Genomic DNA, 18,865 nt, shown 5'->3' on the forward strand with positions numbered 1-18,865 from the left:
AGAGGCGCCGCTTCATTGAAATCCTGGGAACATTGCCTGGGATGACAGGAAACCTTGCATCCTTTCCCAGCAGAGGAGCTGAACAAGGGGCTGCTGGGAGTCACCATTGCTCAGGGTGGGGTCCTGGCCAACCTCTCCGTGGTGCTGCTGCCTAAGAAAACCAAGAGCCACAAAGCGAGGGCAAGTGAGGTCTGCAGATTCAGACCTAGACTTAGAAATGTTCATAACTCACAAACTTTCCTGCGTGGCCTCACCCAGTCCAGGACCTCACAGTCAACCTCCTCCTGGCCCTAGCCAAGATCACAGTCTACTTGACCAAGAAGGAGGCTGTGGCCAGGGACCCCTGGGGAATTTGGTGACCCTTTCTTGTCCCTTGACCATTTACATCTCTGGGCAGTTTTTCTGAGTAGTGTCCGCTGGCTCCTTGGACTCGTTCGACGGCCAGTGTGCACTATCCAGTGTGCTCTGCTTGGGGTCCCCACCTTGGTGCACTTGTTTTAAACCTTTGCTCCCATACTTGCTTTCTTCTCGTTTATCCCAAGGAATTAGTGACATGTCACTAGTGGCCGAGGGAGACTTATAGTTTTACTTGGTGGGTTTAGGCCTGTGATTTCCTAAAGGCATTTCAAAAGGCCTGTGAGGCCTCACCAAGTCCCAGGACCTCTTGGTCAGCCACCTCCTGGCCCTACCCATGCTCACCATCTGTTTGACCAGGAAGGTGGCTCTTGCCCAGCGGGGCTCCCCAGGGAGTGCAGGGCCTCTTTCCTGTCACTTGTCTGTTCACACCTCTGGGCAGAGTTTCTGATTCAAGATCTGGTCATAGACTGGGTGATCTACTTTCATTCACCAGATCTATCCTTAATATGACAACATGAGGAATAATAGATCCAGCAGTGTAATTAATGGAAGGTCTGAAGAAGGAACAAATGAAAAACAAAAATGAAAAAACAAATCAAGGGTGCAGGGCTAATTTGCGGCATGCCTACCTAAAAGGTTGGCCCTCATTGCCTTAACACCTTACAGACCAGGGGCAGGCAATTATTTTGGGCAGAGGGCCACTTACTGAGTTTTGGCAAGCCATCAAGGGTCACATGACAGGCAGCCCAGGGCAGATTAATATTAATTTTCTGGATTTTTTAGGGGCCCAGCGGGCCGGATAGAATGGCCTGGCGGGCCACGTCTGGCCCCTGGGCCGCATTTTGCCCACCCCTGTTATAGACTCGTGCTGCACTTGAGTGGTATGATCATGGGCAGCAGTGACAGTACCAAGGGCCTTTATTTCAGTGCAGAGAGTAGAGCAGTAGGTGAGAAGATGAGAACATTTTCTTGTCTTTTGCAGTGGATGCACACACAATATAATGCTTAAAAGATGCACTTTCATAAGGCTGCATGTGAGTGACATGCCCTGATTGTGTTCAACATGGAAGTAAATGACCAATTTTAAACAGATTTCACTAGAAGCTAGATTTGGTCCTTGTTAATATCAGCTACTGTTTTCTAATTTCCTATATGTAGACTTTTCATTAAGGTGCCTGAAATCTTGTTTGTTTAGTTGTATTGCTGCTTCTGTTCTCTAAGTTTCATTGGCAAAGGACCAGTTTGCATTAACATTCCCATGAGTGTATTTATGTTGATCTGCTGTGTTGGTGCAGATAGGACTTGCGTTTACCTTGAAGCAAGCTGTGCCAGTCCATGTCTTCTTTGTTCTGGTTCTGCGTGCTTATATTTAATTCTATGTGGTTCACGTTTAATTATATATGGGTAATACAAAATATGAAGTTCCATATTGGAATACAGTAAATAAATAGGCAGATAAATACCATATTTACTCAAATTCAAGATGAAGTTTTCCTCCCCATTCAATGCGGGGGGTGAGGGGGAATCCCTTTATCTTGTATTTGGTGGGGTGGCAGGTGGCTGTGACTTCAGCCCTGACCTGGGCTCGGGGAAAGTCAGAGCTGCAGCCACTGCCTCTGCCCCATGCTACATGTCACTGCCCCTGACTGTGGGAGACAGGTCCCAGAGGCGGACGGCATCAAGAGCTGGACCAGAGGTGGGCAGTATTGCTGGACCCGGTTAGCCTTATCAGTAGCTGGATGCAGCCCATGGGCTGCCAGTTGGACAGAGCTGGCTTGAGTCATTCAGGAGATCAGTGGCATGGCCAGGAGCAGAACCCATGCCTTCTGCCTACAAGTCCAGTACTCTGTCCAGTAGTTTCTGCCTCTTCCCCTCCCCAGAGCTTCAGCATGTAAAGAACAGAGGTCACTGCATTATTGTAAAGCACAGTTTCAATTTGAGACTAAGCAGTACTAGGCATATATTTGGTGAATAAGATTTTGAGATTGCAGTTACTTTTCTTTTGTATTCACCTTAGGTTGTTAAAGATAAGCTGTGGATTCCAGATGAGAGTGAATGCCTTGGTATGAAAGGTAAGTATTCATTTTAACTGCTCTTCCAATTGTTTTAAACCTCCAAGTGCCTTAGAATCCTTTAAAAAAGTTTGCTTATAATAGTAACACAAACTAAATAATAAAAATACAGGTAATACAGAGGGGACAGTGGTGGATGCTAGAAAGCTGTAAGGAACTGCTGGTGCCAATCTTGCTGTTATTAATGTGACTTGCAATTTTGGGGTCACTGATGTCTATGTTATCAGATAATATCTGTGAATGGAAATGCCTTGTCACTTGTAGCTTTCCAGAGGAATTACGATTTTTTCTCTCAGATGTAGACATAGCCATGATCCCTGATGCCTTTCCTAGCTGTAGGTAATACAAGTTGATATAGCAGCAGCTGCTCCCTGGAGCTGCTCAGGCAAGGGCAGAATGTAATTACTCAACTTAAGCTATTTCATCCTTGTGCCTTATTTATAGCTGCATTCTCTGATAGCCAACCCACAATTTGGGGAACATTTGAAGTGTAAGTTTTGATGAGCACTGGGCAAAATCATAGAAATGAGGGCTGGAAGGATGCGCAAGAGATCGGGTAGTCTGATTTCCTGAGGCAAAACCAACTGTACTTATACCATCTGTGACAGACGTTGTATAACCAAACGGTGATGGATGCATTAAAAGAATGTGAGATATTCACTTGCTATGGTAATATGTGCTGTAGAATGAAAGTACCTTTCGATAGTCACAAAACCCCTGACGGCTTAGGCTGCAGTGAGCCAGGATGCATATCTGTCAAGAAAGCTTAAGCAAAATCTAATGCGCTCTGAGGCATCCTGGATCTGTATTCTGGAGAGAGATCCCCCGGGTTCTCTACAGCCTTTACTGTGGCTAATTCAGAAATTAGTTTTATTTAATTAAATTAAATATGAGCTCAAATAATGAAATCACAGATAATCAGGTCTGTTCAATTTCCTTGACTTTTTTTTTTAAATATACATTCAATTTCCTGTTGCCCTCAGAGCTGCAATTTTCAATTTGTTACAATTTTTTTTATTTACCTCGCATAAGTGCTGAGAGGGGAAGAAGCTATCTGTAATAGTTTGTAGCTGGATTGAGGTAATTACAGATTTGGCACCTGAGAAGTATGATGCGGCCTGAGATTTTGCAAATGGCATGGGGGTGGGGGGGCGAGCCTTGAAGATTTTACCTCTTGGGTCTTCTTCCTTGTTTTAAATTAGGAAGTAACTGTACCTTATAACAAGCACTGAACCACGTACTTAATTTTAAACAGAAGAGTAGTCTTGTTGAAATAAACCAGGCTACTAAAATGCTTAGACTTGAACATGTATGAGTTATCCTAGGCAGTAGAAGAGTCAAGCTGCTTGCACCTTACCCTACCCCACACACTTTGCCCCCTCTGCCTGTCCTGCCACCACTTGCCCCCACTGCTGCCTGTGGGCCCCAAAACCTGTCCCCCCTGATGTTTGCCCTCCCAGCACTTGCCCTCTACCTGGTCCCCTTTGCTGCCTCCCTCCCACTGTTTATCTTTGAGCTCTGGCAGGGCTCCAGCCTGTGGCATGAAGTACATGGTTGCTCTGAACCCAGTCTGGCCATGCAGCAGGTGTTGCAATGGCAGTAGTGCTGTCTGGGTGCTGGTGCTGTGGCCACCTCCACTGCTGCTACCAGGCCAGGCTGGGGCCAGACCAAGCACCAGAGCCCTGCTGGAGCTTGAGCCAAAAGGATATGGATAAGTGGAGAGGAAAGCAAGGGGTAGAGGGAGCAGGGGCAGGGAAAAAGGCAGGGGGGCAAGTGGGGGAACAAGTAGGATGGGCAGAGGCAGCTGTGGGGTGGGCCTCAGCTTCAGCTCCAATCCTAACTTTGAGTCAGAGATGGAGCTGCAGCAGCTCACTGTTCCCCACTATCAACTTGTATGCAAATTCAGGATGAGGAGCTCCCTCTCCATCTTAAATGCTGAAGAAACCCTTGTCTTGGATTTGAGTAAATGTGATTCTGAATCCTAATTCTGAAATTGGGAGGGTGGTAGAATATGCAGTAGTAGATTCTGTGCCAGTTACATACAAAGAGCCTAGTGGGTAAGAAAACTAAGGGGTGTCAAGCTCATATGGCTTCATGGATTGGGGCCACAGACCAGGTCTACATACTGGCTCCAGTGGACAGGGCTGGGCTGGTATGCATGCTGCATGTAGATATGCCCTGGGCTGGTCCTGCTTATTACTTGTAGCACATATGCCAGGCCCGGCCCTGAGTATCACATGCAGCATGCACTGACCCTGACCCTATACATGGCACGCAGCATGCGGGGTGGCTCTTGGGGCTGTACTGCACATGGTATGCAGGACTGATTTGGGTACGCAGTACATGTGGTGCTCCTGCCAGACTATTTCTGTGCACTGGATCAGGCTCATATGATTGGTGTATGGTCCTGATTGAGACCAGCCCCAGATCCAGCATTCAGAACTGGTCTGGTGTAGACATCTTAAGCAGTGTGCTCTCTGACTGTCATGTGCCTTGTACAATGCATGCCCCCGGTTGGTCCTTGTGCTGCGTGCAATGTGTGTGCTGGCACCATGTGTAGCATGTATCTGATGGGTTCTGTACACTGCATAGGCCTGGGTCCAGCACATGCTTCTTGTGGTGTGTAGGGCTAGTTTGAGACTCTCAGACAGCACTGCTGACTTGATGATTGGGCTCCTTAGGCTGAATCTGGCCCATGAGCTCTATTTTTGATGACTGTGGTCTAAAGGATGTTGCTCGTGGAATTGAGGATTGGAAGGAGCCTTCTGGGATGTTGGGTCCAATCCTTTATGTTCACACACAATCATTTACTGAAGGGAGTCCCTAAATTGCCATTTCAAACTCAAACACATAAGTATACCTGAAGTATTACAAATACCCAATGGCATGCAGCAGGTAAAAACATAGTTGACAGGGGCACTGCCATTTTAATTACAGAGAAGTAATTGGCTAATGTAGTAAGCGCCAACCTTTTTGGCAGGCCTGCCATGAATTAGCGCCATATCCTTTCCAAGTGCCACTCCAGTCCCCTTCTGCTACCTAATCAGCTGCTCTGCTTTCTGTTCCCTGCCCTGTCATCCCTGCCTGATCTGCTGTTCTGTTTTCTGCTCCTTGCCCTATCTGTGTGTGTGTTGCCTGTCCCCTCCCTGGTTTGCCATGTGCCACACACAGAGGGTGCCCATGCCACTTGTGCCATGTGTACTGCCATGAGCACCCTTGGGTTAGTGCTCAGAAGATCCTAGGAAAAAGACTACAGCTCCTTGCCAATAATTATTTTCTGATCCCAGATATGGCAGTCTGTATGACCCCGAGCAGTCAACCAAAACCCTTTAGCCAGGAACCTCTGAGTTTTCTAAGTATCAGCAGGAGCAACAAAATCCTAACTTTATTGAAGTGGTAAGCATTGGATTACCAGACAGTACCTACCCTGAAGGGGAGTCACCTTTGTACCACAAAATGGGGATTACAAATACCAGGTTCCATACATCTCGCAGGCTGATTGTTGAGCCAGAACTCCCTATCCTGTCATACCGTTCCTCTCATAAATGTATTCAGTTCTGTCTTAAGGTGATTCAGATTCTTTGCTCCAACTGCTTTACTTGGAAGACTAATCAAACATCACTTCTCTGATGGTTAAAAGTCTCATTCTAATATTTCATTTAAATTTATATATAGACAGTGTTTAGCTATTTGGTCTTATTCTGGTGGTGTTTTTAGCATAAAACGTTATTTTTCCTTATATTCACCCATGTTTGCAAAGGGTGATCATACTCTCAACCTCTGTGCCTTCTTGTCTGTGGTGAAGATGATCTGTCTAATGTATCCAAGGATTTCTTTAATTTTTTTCACTGCAGCACCAGTGTGACAGCTTATGTCCATTCTGTCATCAACCGATGCACCTATACCTCTCTCCTCAATTATCTCCAGTCCATGCTCCCCTAGCTTACATCAAGAAGATAGAGACATTCTTAGTAGAGCATCCTTGAATTTGGAAATGAATCTGAACTTACAAGTTGGATGTGGCTTTTACAACACATTCTAACATCTATGCATTTATTTTTCTTGCTAACTGTAAGGTCTGGAATCCTTGTCACATACAGAAGTCACATTGCTGCAGGGAATTGTCAAATATTTATCATTATTTGGAAGGGATGTTAACTGCTTCCATTCAAAGCCTGACACTGCCAGGATGTTCACTTTTTAAAGATTTGTAGCAATAATAATTTGCCATGAAACTGCATGTTCAAAAGATGTCACACCCTCTTTTTTAATTTGCAGAAATTCCTGTAAAGAAAGTTTTTAATCTATAGCTTTGTTTGTAACCCGTGATATGACCTATGTATTATTAAATTGGAGATTGTAAGGTTCATAATATGATATGACCTTGCTCTCCCTCCCTTATACATATGTAGTCATATAGAAAACAGTTGCTACTGTATATTTTTGTCCAAGTACCTGTACAAAAGCATGCCATAATTTTACTGTATGTAACTATTATGCATAGCATAATTATGATTTTAGTTAAACAAGCATTCCAGTAACAGCATAATACTTTCATTGAGTATCACTGTGCCTGCTAAAATGCATCATATCTTTCTCACTTACTCCCACAGCTTTGACTTTGAAACACGAAAAGCTAATGGTAACATTTGAAATTGAAATGCAGTAGTTTATTATCTTTGCATGTTCACTGTTGTGTGTAATTGAAAGGACTTTAAATTGTTTTTTGTATGGTGACTGCTTTTGAAGACAGAGATTAATTCAAAAGAAAATAACATGGTAAACAAATGTATTTTAAAAAACAATAATAGACAAGATAACTCAGCAGTTTTGTGAATGTTGGGACTTGGGGTGGGGGATAAAGCAGACTTCAAGTTTCTCCACAGATTCACTATGTGTACCTCCTGAGCAAGGATTAAATATTACAATGCTTTAATTTTTGTCATTGTTTCTCAACCTTTTCAGATACAATGCATCCCTTAGACTCAAGGCACCCCTTGAAAAATGCCAGCTCTTAGTTTTCAGTTGACTAACAGAGCAACTGTTCTGTTACGGAGAACTCAGAAAATCCACAACAGTTCAGAATGTTTTTGATAACATGGATTCCTATTTGAAATCTCTGGATTTATCTTGTGAATCATGTTTGTACACCTACCAGTGCTAACACTGTATGGAGCCCCACAGCACCCTTAAAAGTACCTCAGGGTATGCCAGGTGCCATGATACCCTGGTTGAGAATCACTGAGCTATTGTAAAGTGTCACAGGGCACCAAGTTGCCCTGCTCCTTTACAGAACTGAAGCTGCTAGGGGAAGAGCCCTAGCAGTGAGTTGAAAGCCCCAGCTGCTGGTTATTAGGGCAGCCAGAATGAGCAAGTGGCCCACACCTGCCAGTGGTCAGCTGACCGAGGAGGGCAGGGCCTGGCTCATATATAAACCCCAGGGCTGAAGCTAGGAAAGCAGTTCCCTGCCAGGAGCCAAGTGGGGAAGGAGCTCTCCCAGAGCAAGCAAAGGGGAGAGGCCTGACTGCATAAGCAGCTCCTGATACTGTTGTGGGACTGAGTATTCCCCGGTAGGGTTTGAATGGTGTTATAGCTGGGCAGCTTGAGTTTGAGTTTAAGTTACAGCCCAGGGGCTGTTTTGTTTGCTGTTGTATAAGACCGGTGGTTTGGGTGAAGCTATTAGGGGAAGGAGGAGGCCTCACAGGGGGAGCCCACGGCAGCATGGGGACCTCAGGCACCAGAGAATGCGCAGTACTTTGCAGGGCTGTGAGGAACAGAGCGGGGTGGGGCTGTGAAGAGCCCAAGTGCCAGTGCGGTGTGGGGTGGGACTGCGGAGAGCCCAGAGAGGAAAAAGGGGCCAAATTGCAACAAGGCCTAGACCAAACAACATTGTTACCATCTGCAAAGCTTGGGGTATGGTAAAGGGGTGGCTGGAGCCATGCATCGCCCATAAGGCTAGGTTGCCCTGAAACACCTGTTGTGACATTTGTCTTGGAGCGCGCCCCCCCCCAGAGTCTGGAGAATCAAGCAAGACCGTGTCCAAGAGGACTTTAAGGCAGCTTCCCTATCAATTATTCAATCAAAGACATGGTGGGCAAGAATAGAGGGTGCCCATTGGGCCAACTTGACACAGTAAGGGAGCCTTGGGGAGATCATGGCCATCCTGTAGGACCCCATCCCATGGCATAAAGTCATCTGTAATTTGTATACAGATAGTGGCTTGTGATGCAGGGGTATGTGCCATGATTTGGCACCCTAGACTGCCGAGTTATTATAAAACTGTTTAAATTCTTCTCTGCTTTGTTTTTGTGACCAGTCATTGCCTTTATCTCATCTTTCCCTGTCAAAAATATGACCCACTATATATTTGTGTTATACATCCCTACCTAATGATAATACCTAAAGGATTGTCAACAGTGCCTATAGGAACTGATTCTTTTACTCAAGTGGTACTCAAGCTGTTTAGCTTGGAAGTGCCACTTTCGGGCCCTGGTAATATGCAATAATCAGTCCTTACAAATTTGTTGCAGATATTACAGAGACTGCAAACAGCTAACAGCATCTTTTCTTAAAGTAGTCATGCAGCATGTTAATTACAATATGAATTGACCTCCCTCTGTATTAAGTAAAGCACAAACAGGATGCGATCTGTATAAGTCACTCCACTTTGGGGTAAAGTTACTCCTCTGAAAGTGAAGCATAGTTGTATACTTCTGTAAGTTACTTCAGTGTGCCAGATGTGCTTTTCTCCCTGTGAAATGCAAGCCAGCTATGTCGTCATTACTATATCACTCCGTAGTAATCATGTGGTATCTTCTTATTTATAGACATCCTATGATTTATGACTCTACCCTTGCAGTTAGTAGTATATATTTTATTTCCCTCTATTAAGTAAGTAAAAATTTGCTTGCATGTAAAACAAAAACCACCCATATGCTGCCAGCTCTCAGATTGGAATCTTATATTGTCTCCTCATTTATGATATTAACCATAATCATTTTGATGTTGACGAATAATGTTCCTCAATGCTTTCTTTTTAAGTCAACAAGTTCACTTATAAAGGCTTGATCCTGAAAGGTGAAATGAAAGTACAAAAAAGTGCTTTCCAGGTGAAAAATGCTATATGGCATTAGGTCAACTTGCAGTGTACATGATCCCATCAATTCTGAAGGAGAAAAATAGAGTGAAATGAAAAGGTATTGTCTTTCTTTTCAACTCTCAAGATTGAATTTTTACAGCGTTTCCCATTTTAAATAAAACTTTTTGTAAACAGAACTTTTCACAAGAACGGTTGACTATTAAAAACCTTGTTGCAACAAAGTTCTATCACTATATAACGTAATTGTCATCCAGATTATTTTCAGAAATATTGCTATAACGTTTCACTTACCAAAAAACAAAACAAAAAAGCAGTTTTGTTTAAATGAAAAACCTTGGCAAGGATTTTACTGAATTTTTATCAAACAATTCTTTTAAGTAATATTGAGGAAAAACGTTACCAGGAATGGAAAATGTATTCATTTCAAATATACAAAGTAAAACAAGAAAATAAATAAATATTAATCTTTTTCTTCTGTTTATTGACGAGTTCCATGTTGTTATATTTTAATATTTTAAAACTGCTGATTGTTTAGCATGAGTGGTACTTCATTCTTTAGATAAAAGTAACTAAGTATGTTTGGTGTGGGGGGTTTTTCGTAGCTATTTTGTGACTTTTGGATATCTTATGAAAACTATGAAAGTGTTCAAGTTGTAAAATAGCATTGGCATTACTGTACTGGTGGCCTTGATTTGATTTCATTGCAATTAACATGAAACTAATTTTGAGATTCTAAGACTGTGAGAAATATTTTAATGCAGTCTGAATATGTATTGACCTCTTTAATAGTTAAGTGGCAGACTGTCTATGAAACATAAGACTCTTAATATTTAGGCAGCTCACATTGAAAAATGCTTCAATTATTCATGCTTTTCTGAAATATTTCTCTGTACTGACACTATTAATAGTTGGTTTAAGGCTGAAACCTACTAAGTGATGCAAATTGCATTTTCATTTAAGTGATAAAATCCTGCTTTTGGGTATGCCTATACAAAATCTTTTTCACTTGGAGTTCCAGTGAGACCTAGTGTGCATGTTGGAGGGCAAAATTGTGTCTGCTGTTTTTATAATATACTTTCTAGTTTATTTAATAAGTATTTAAAAAAAGTAGCACTGGATTAAATTTTGAAAGCAGCTGCTACTAAGATAAGTGCCTGCTAATTAAAGTCGCTCTGGAGTCTAGGAAGCATGGTTCATTAGACTGGGAGTCAGGAAACCCGTTCCATTCTTGATTGTGCCAATATACCACTGTGATCATTGGCAGATCACTTCAGCAGTCTGTTACTCTCTTTCCCTCCTTGTCCTGTGTCTATCTGTTTTAATTTAAACTGTAAGTTCTTCAGGGAAGAGCCTGCCTCACTGTGCATGCATGTACAGCTCAGTCATGGTTGAAACTTCTTGTGGCTGCCATAGCACAAATAATAGCCTCTCGTGTTACTGTGCACAATGGCAAGTGTTCACCATAGTGGATCAAGAGTTTTTGATGCAGGTGCTGTATATCTGGTCTGAGATACAATATCACTTCAATTTTCAGGTGTAGGATTGCTGTTGGTAAACGGAACAAGAGAAGACCATGACTTGCTTTTGACTTCTGCAGCACCAGACATTCAATGGAGCCATTCCTTATTTGTCTTGATACCCTCATGGACAAAGAAGATTTTGTTCAAACGAGAGTCTTCCATTAATCAGCAGTTGGTCAGTAAGAGATGATTAAGTATTGTTTAATTTATGTAAGGAACATAAAGAAGTTTTCTACCATCCTAATTAGTACATGGTTTCTAACTGTCTCAGTTGATTACATTCATCTTTGATAGTTTCAGCAGCAGCATCCTAGATGCAAGATCTCCTTATTATGATGACAAGAAGAGTCTTGTGTCTTGAATTCTGAAATTCAAGTAGAAAACACATATGTACAATGTGATGCATTTACTTTCTTACATGGTGTGTTTTGTCATGGAAAGGTGGTCACCAAATAATGAGCATGTCACTTTGTCTAATAATAAACTATCTGCTACCTCATATAATTATTTAGACTTATGCAAATAAAAAATCATGGATGGGACAGTAGAGCTTTCAGATACTAAGGTTGTGAGTAGATTTAACTCCTTTTTCTCAGTCTTTATTATAGTACTTAAATTGTATTTATAGTTTGTGAATTGCTACATGTCAATGTACTATATATTTTTTTTTTTCTTCTCTTCAAGCCTGAAGATGTGCCAAGAATTTCTGTCTCTTCTGGGTATGGAGTAACTTTTCAGAAATGTGCGGTGGTAAGTTTCACTGTACTGTTGTTGTTCATCTAAGAACAAATTGAGATCCAAGCCTTGTGAGCAGGTTTTTTGTCCAGTGTGTGTGCGCACACACATTTCTTTAATCTGCACTTGAATCTCCCATAATTAGATTTAGTTTATTGTAATGGGCTAAGGCCCATCTAGGGCAGATCCAGACCCCAGGTGGAAGAAATTCGGGAAAGAAATCAAGGAGAGGGATATTGGCTATATAACCTCAGATCAGACAGTGGATTGCCTCGCTGTGCCTCTGGAACTCCTAAACCAGACTTTGCTTTGAACCTCTGGTTTGAACCCTCTTGCCTGTTCCTTTGTGCTCTTGTTCCTATCTTGGATCTCCCAGCTTGCCCTGACCACAGCCTCACCTTGACCCTTGACTTAATATCCAGAAGCAGGCCTGACATTCAGTTTTTTTTTTTACCTTGACTTCTAGTCTGATAAATCTTTGACCTGGCATGATCTACTCACATTGTGACCACCTATGCCCAAGTCAACCCCTTATATCTTACACCTGTGTAGGTATGCTCATTCAGGGTACATCTGGTATCTGTACACCCAACCCTATTAGTAGTATTTGATGAGTTAGCAATATACTTGGTCTGTTTTCTGTGCTGACCAAAATGTTGTCAACCTCTGATCTGTGGCCGATTTAATAAGAGACTGATCTATCGTATGTGTATAGGCAGTTCGTCATCAAGCTCTGGGTTGCCTCTTTTGGGCACTGGGCTGCTTTATCATCTATCTGCCATGATGATTTCCTTACTGAGGTTATGGTAGATCATAAACATATACCTTGCCATACAGATCTTTACTCACTGTGGCCTCAGTGTGAAGATTCTCTGATGCTTCAGCTAGACAACAGGCACTAATTGCTTGTTGTCTGTTTCAATGGAGGAAGATTGCTCAGTGATGAAATCGTAAATGTTCACATGATTCCCCAAGCTTCTTTCTCCTTTTCCTGCAAAGTATTTTTTTTCTGTCCTCTGTACCATTCATAGTTTGCATGCTATACATTTTGCTTCACTTTTTTTTTTCGGTTTTGATGTACGCCAGCTCCTAGCTTATAAGATGATCTATCAGCTGAGAGGTCGGCTGGCTGGCTTCCTTGAGCTGACCACAGTGAAATAAGGAATAAAGCAAAAGATTTTCAGGATCTCATGGATTACATTCTTCTGTACAGGTCCACTTCCATTCAGCCACTCTGAGTACAGTTTTCCTAAGAAGTTGACCATTCTAATATAATAAAAGCCTTAGTCTGTCTGTCTGCCGATTTAATGCTTTATTCACACACTGATTGGTTTTCTTGGCAGCCAATTACAATGATGACTGAAACAACCAATTGGAGTGCTGTGCACAGATAGACACACACGGCTGAGCGCTGCCATGACAGTAGGGACTGAGGGGCCCGGCCCTGCTCCTTGGAGGGGGCAGTGGGGACAGACTGGGATGGTGGAGCGCTGCCATGACGGTGGGAACAGAGGGAGAGGACTGTGCCCCTCCGCCCTTCTTCCCCACTGCGGCTGGGCCCTGACAAAAGCCATCGGGTGGGGGAGGTGGTGGGGAGGGAACGGGAAGGGGTGGGGTACAGCAGTGGCACCACTGCTGGGCTCTGGGAACAGCCAGGTGGGAGGGGAGCTGGGGTGGAGAGGGTTGTGCATGGCTGGATGTGCAGCTGCGGCAGCATGAGGACTGTGTGGCAGCTGCAGCTTCCGCATGCAAGCTTACCCCACTCCTACATGCCTGGGAGGCAGCAGTGCTGTGGGATGGGGCGGGGGAGCGCATGGGGCTGGAGGCAGAGCAGTGTAGTGCAGTGGCTGTGTGTCTTTTTTTCCTCTTTCTCTTTCTCCCTCCCTTCTGCCCCCCGGTCATTCTTGATGAGCATTTGGCTACTACCTGAATAATACTTGAGCTCAATGACATTGGCAGGCTCAGCCATTCTGTAGATGGCTTCTGTTCTGCTCTTGCATGAGTGTATACTGACACTAGCAATTCTGTGGCCTAGGAATTTCACGCTAGCAATTTTCATATAAACAAAAGTGAGTATTCGGAGCATGTCCAGCCTCCTGAACTATATGCACTACTCTGAGCAGCTGATTGCTGTAGGCTATCTATGGTAAAGTCACAACCTGGCTGTTGTCAAGATGCCAAATTACCTCTTCTTTCAACATTTTATAACTCATCCTATTTTTAAATACTTCAAACCATAGGTGTTTGATTTAGTATCTTCAGAGCAGAGTAGTGAATCCAATGAGACCAGATAATTCCTAGCAAAGTGGTATCTGCCAAAACCCCAAGTTAGTGTTTTGCTGAAGATTTAAACATCTTGCAACTGGCTAAGTTGTCAACTGCTGGCATTGGAGTGTGTGTGTTAAAAGTGTAAGATGAAAAATTCCACGGTCTCCTTGAATGTCAACATATCAAGGCAAATGTGCACTTCAGGAAAAGGTTTTGGCATGATGACCATGGGTATGCACTGTTCTGAAGGCTCATTGACTGGTACTGTAAATTTCTCTGTGACTGTAGCCATTGATTTATATATTGTTTTCTCAGTAAGTCCTGTAGAATTCTCATTCATTTTATTCTCAAGCCTTCCACTAAAATTCCACCATTGGCACCATGCAATGTTTGCCCCAAAGGGAATAGCTTTGCCTGTTATCAAATAGGAAAACAGCATTCAGAGAGAGAGTAATAGTTTTATCTGTAGTCAGAATGACGGGTTGCTACTGATGTGTCAGGTTTAGGGGAAACACCTCAACAAGCCAAAAGACTGCGATCTAGCAACTTCAAGCTAGTGTATGAATCACTAGATTTGACTGCTATGTTTCCCATCTCTTGAGAATTTTGCTCTTGCGTTCTTTTTCTCTCTGTCTTGGTGAATCTTGCACTTCTTGCTGTGCAGTGCAATAGCTTAAATAAGTGGTAGAGAATCCCTGCCCTTACTGTAGAACAGCTTTTAGCTTTATAGTTAGGTCTGGGAGATAAAGGGTGTCAAACTGCTGTCTAGTGTCTACCTCTTTCTGTTGAACACTTGCTTCCATAAGCTGGGCACCATGGCCATCAGCCTATTAAAGAAAGAACAATCCCTCTCCTTTCTGCGGGAAAAAAAAATAAATGTAGACATCTGTCTTCCAGGATAAGATTCCAGGCTGTGAATCCTAAGTGACCAAAGCTGCCTACAGCCTGAATCGGGTGTCTGTGGCCCAGAGGCAGTGGTTTTTCTCATTGGCTACATCTAGGCAGCTCCATGCTCAGTAAATGTTTCTTTTATGGATCATGCTTCTGAAGCACTTAACTTTTCCACAGGGAGGCTGGGCACCTCACTAAGAGGTCTAGATTCCACTTTGGAAGCACATACCTTCTAAGTGTGCCTGTAAATGTTCTGGGAGGTTTTCACCGACACGCTGTAATTACAGCAGACTTGATTACTCAAGTCTGCCGGAGCATGCTAATTAGTGTGCTCCAGCCCGCTTCTGCATCTTGTGTATTCGTGTCCCTGTGCTTCAAAATGGCAGCAATGGTACTTTAACTAAAGTTTGCTTGACAAGCCCCTTGAGCCTTTGACTATTACGGTCTAACAACAGGTTCCTTTTGAGCTCTAGGTTGGTTGTTGTGGAATGGACAAAGTTCTTCTATCACCTTTTTGAGGGGTGGGGAATATGACCCTAACAGCCTACTTGCAATGTATTTTTTATGAATATAGGCATGCAAAGCCTTTATAAAGGGCAGAGTCCATATTATTGAAAGAGGCATTTAGCTATTTTGGTCTAAAGTCAGGTAGAAAGTGGGGCAGTGTTGTATTTTGTACTACCTCCTCTTACATTATTGAAAAATGATGTTAAACATTCTGTTTCAGGTGGAGTGGATTAATAGATTCATCTATTTGACTTTGTTTTTATAATAGCTAGATACCTGAATGTTTTATAAGTACCATATTTTATTGTATACTGCACGCCCCAAATAAAACACGCACCTTGTTTTCAGCAGAATGAGGGAACAAAACACTTTTCTAGAGTCATGGCCTAGAACTGGGTTCTTAATAGAGACACTGTGCTACAAGATGGCTGACAGCTTCTTTGTCTGTCAGGAAGCAGGAGGAGGGACAGTCGAGTGTTGACCCTTTCAAAGTTACTGTCAAATTGGTGCCAGTTTCTGGCAAATTTTATCCTATGAAAAGTGTATGGGGAATGTTTAGTACTATGACAGGTGCCGCCTCATTATTCATATTCCTCATAGTGGGGAAAAAAGTGCATGTAGTATGTGTGTAAATACGGTAACTTAAAATGTGAGGCAGTATATCACCAGTGGAGCAAACAGATGTTGTTTTGATTTTAAAAGGTAGGGTCCAGGCTCAATGACCCTGTATATGACAATTGGGATTTTAGCAACTGGTGTAAAAATAGTGGTGTGGGGTGTTTTATAGACCTGCTCCGGGAGGGGGCTTGAATTAGAGCAGCTCAAAGAGCTGCTCTACCTAAGTGCCCACAGCATCACATGTATCAGCATCCTTGCACTGAAAAATGGGAGCAGGGGTACTTTAACTAAAGCTTATTGAATGAGCTTTAGTTAAAGCACCACACCACCATTTTTCAGCGCAAGAATGCTGATGCACATGACAGTGGAGTCTGCTGGAGCATGGTAATTACAGTACATTGGAGCAGCCTTGCTGCACGTGAATAGGTGCCTATGGTGACCTGAAGCAGATAATTTGCACAGAGTGGAGAATGAATATGCATTTCCTTGTAGGGCACTGATTAACTATAATGTTCTTATCAAATTAGTCATACTTCATAATTAGCAAGACCTGAAGATTGATAATTTCAGGCACTTGGAGTGGTAAGACAAAACTGACGCAGAGGCATTATTAGGCATTATTTTATTATAATTGGTTTCAAAACTCTGTTTGAAGTTTTCTCAGTTTGGGGGTTTTTTTTGCTATTCATAGCACAGCCTAGACAGTCTCATTAAAAATTGTGAAGTCCTGCTGTACAAGATCAAAGGTAGTCAGCTGTAGACAGTAGGATTATTGGAAAATAATCTTGCAATGATCCCAGCTGTAACTTAATAAAATCTGTGCGGTTACCTGTAAATTATCTTCTATTTCAGTTCTAGTAATACTTTTAACTTGCTTATTCTTTCCTTTTATTTTAATCTTACTACATATGAACAGATGCTTTCTTGTTAGCAGGTAGACAAGACAGACCATATGGCAGTCTTGAGTAATTTCAAATGGAAAAAAATGTTCTGTAACTTTTTTGCTTCCATCCCCACAGCTTGTGGATTAAACTTTATAAAAGAGCAGGGAAATTACATGTATTTACCTATTCAGATTTTGCAAACATGCCCTATTTTTTCTCTTGTTCTTTACCAATTGATATTTCCAAAATAAGAGCAGAGTTATTACTCACAAAGATAGCCAGCCTCTTATAAGCCACCTTGACAAACAACTTTTAGACAACTAAATCACCAAACCAGTGCTGTATGTACAATACATAGATGACATCTTCATCACCTGGACGGAACACTTAGATTTCCCCAGCAATTTCCATCACAACTTCAACAACAACCACTCTTCCATCAAGTTTTCTTCTGACTATTTTAATACCGATATTAACTCTCCAAATGCTGTGATAAGTGTCAAAAATAGTACCCTAGACAGTAACTGTATATAAAAACGCAAGGATCACGATGCTTAACAAAACCAGTAGCTAACCCAAACATATTAAGAAAGCCGTAATCTAAAGCAAGATCCTCGGGTGCATCTGCATCCGCTGCCAGGAGAATATTTGCAAAAAAATGGCTTTTACTCAACTCAAGCACTTTAGCAGGGGCATATAGTACATCTTTGAGTGAGCCACTCTAATCCCACAGACAAATCTATAAGAAAAGAAAACACCTCACTGACTGACTACACATGCCTCGTTGTCTTGTACTATCCCACATTAGAACCCATAAGAAAGATCAAACAATTATAATTTATGCTTGAAAATTTAAACATTGAAAGAAATCTTCCTGGCCCTTTGCCTCTGTTCCCCCTCCTAGGTTCCAACCCCCACCCCCATACCTTGTAATTGGAAGTGAACTCTCTGCTGATTAGTAAATACACAAAACAATACAAGATGCAAAACCTTGCAGCGTTACATCACTATCATCATAAATCCTTTGTCAAGAACACGCAGCATCTCTGTATCCTCCACATGACTGTCACAGTAGAATATCATGATATTCTTCCATCAGAGTACCAGATATTTCTTGGAAGCTATGTGGGTAACTGAGAAATTGCTGTACTTCAAAATGAACTATAAAAAAATAAGAGACAGAAATATCTCATCCACAGGGGGAAGAGATTGTAAAATCAGCACCCTGTCTCTGACTTCTGAATCCTTGTCCTGAAAGTAAGTATACATAGTACCTTCTAATGAAGGACCTGAGAACAGAAATCCATAATTTCACTGGACACCAAAACCCATGGATTTAATAGAGACATTGATTTTTATGGCTCATTATAACTTTTTTTACTCTTTCCCTCACTACTTCCTCTTTGTTCCACAAGTGCTAACTGTCTACACTTGTTTCATGTGGTCAGATTCATAAATATAATCTTGCTTTTCTTGTATCTCTGGACCATCAAGGCTATAATCACAACACTACTCTGTTTTTACTGCATTTTATATTATCTGCCTAGCACCTTCCTTGACGTCACTCCAATATGAATAAACAGTCTATGCCTGAATAGGAGCCATAAATACCAACTACAGAAGCTTATGCCCCAGTTTTCACAGAAGAGAGAGTTTTTGTGGGGATGTGTGATGAGATTACTATACAATTGAGTGTAGCCTTCTCTCATTTCTTCCTCTTTTCAGTGTGGTTGAATGAAGATCCTGCTTTTATTGTTGGGAGAAAAACCCCCCCAAATTCTCTTCACGGCTGTAGACAAACATTTGAAAAGGTGAATTAAGTGAACACCGAAGGCTCTTAAAGGCAAATACAATAAATCCAAAATATCTTTTTAATACCAGCTCATTATTAGCAAAAACTTACAGAGACAAAAT

The 18,865-nt window shown here is 42.2% G+C and overlaps 1 protein-coding gene across 2 annotated transcripts in view; it reads left to right on the forward strand.

Annotated features, from left to right (window-relative positions):
- The first annotated feature begins 2,119 nt into the window (after positions 1-2,119).
- EVC2 (EvC ciliary complex subunit 2) overlaps positions 2,120-18,865 on the forward strand; it is a 175,676-nt gene continuing 158,930 nt past the window's right edge. The window contains exons 1-3 of one of the 2 annotated variants that reach the window (XM_019553168.1): positions 2,120-2,429; positions 11,063-11,223; positions 11,733-11,798. In XM_019553168.1, coding sequence (XP_019408713.1) covers positions 2,423-2,429; positions 11,063-11,223; positions 11,733-11,798 — 234 coding nt within the window. In that variant the 5' untranslated portion in view covers positions 2,120-2,422. The remainder of the gene's footprint in view (positions 2,430-11,062; positions 11,224-11,732; positions 11,799-18,865) is intronic. The other variant, XM_019553167.1, reaches the window with a different exon arrangement.

This window comes from Crocodylus porosus, unplaced genomic scaffold, assembly GCF_001723895.1.
Source record: "Crocodylus porosus isolate Cpor-Errol unplaced genomic scaffold, CroPor_comp1, whole genome shotgun sequence".
In the NCBI taxonomy this organism is placed as follows: Eukaryota; Metazoa; Chordata; order Crocodylia; family Crocodylidae; genus Crocodylus; species Crocodylus porosus.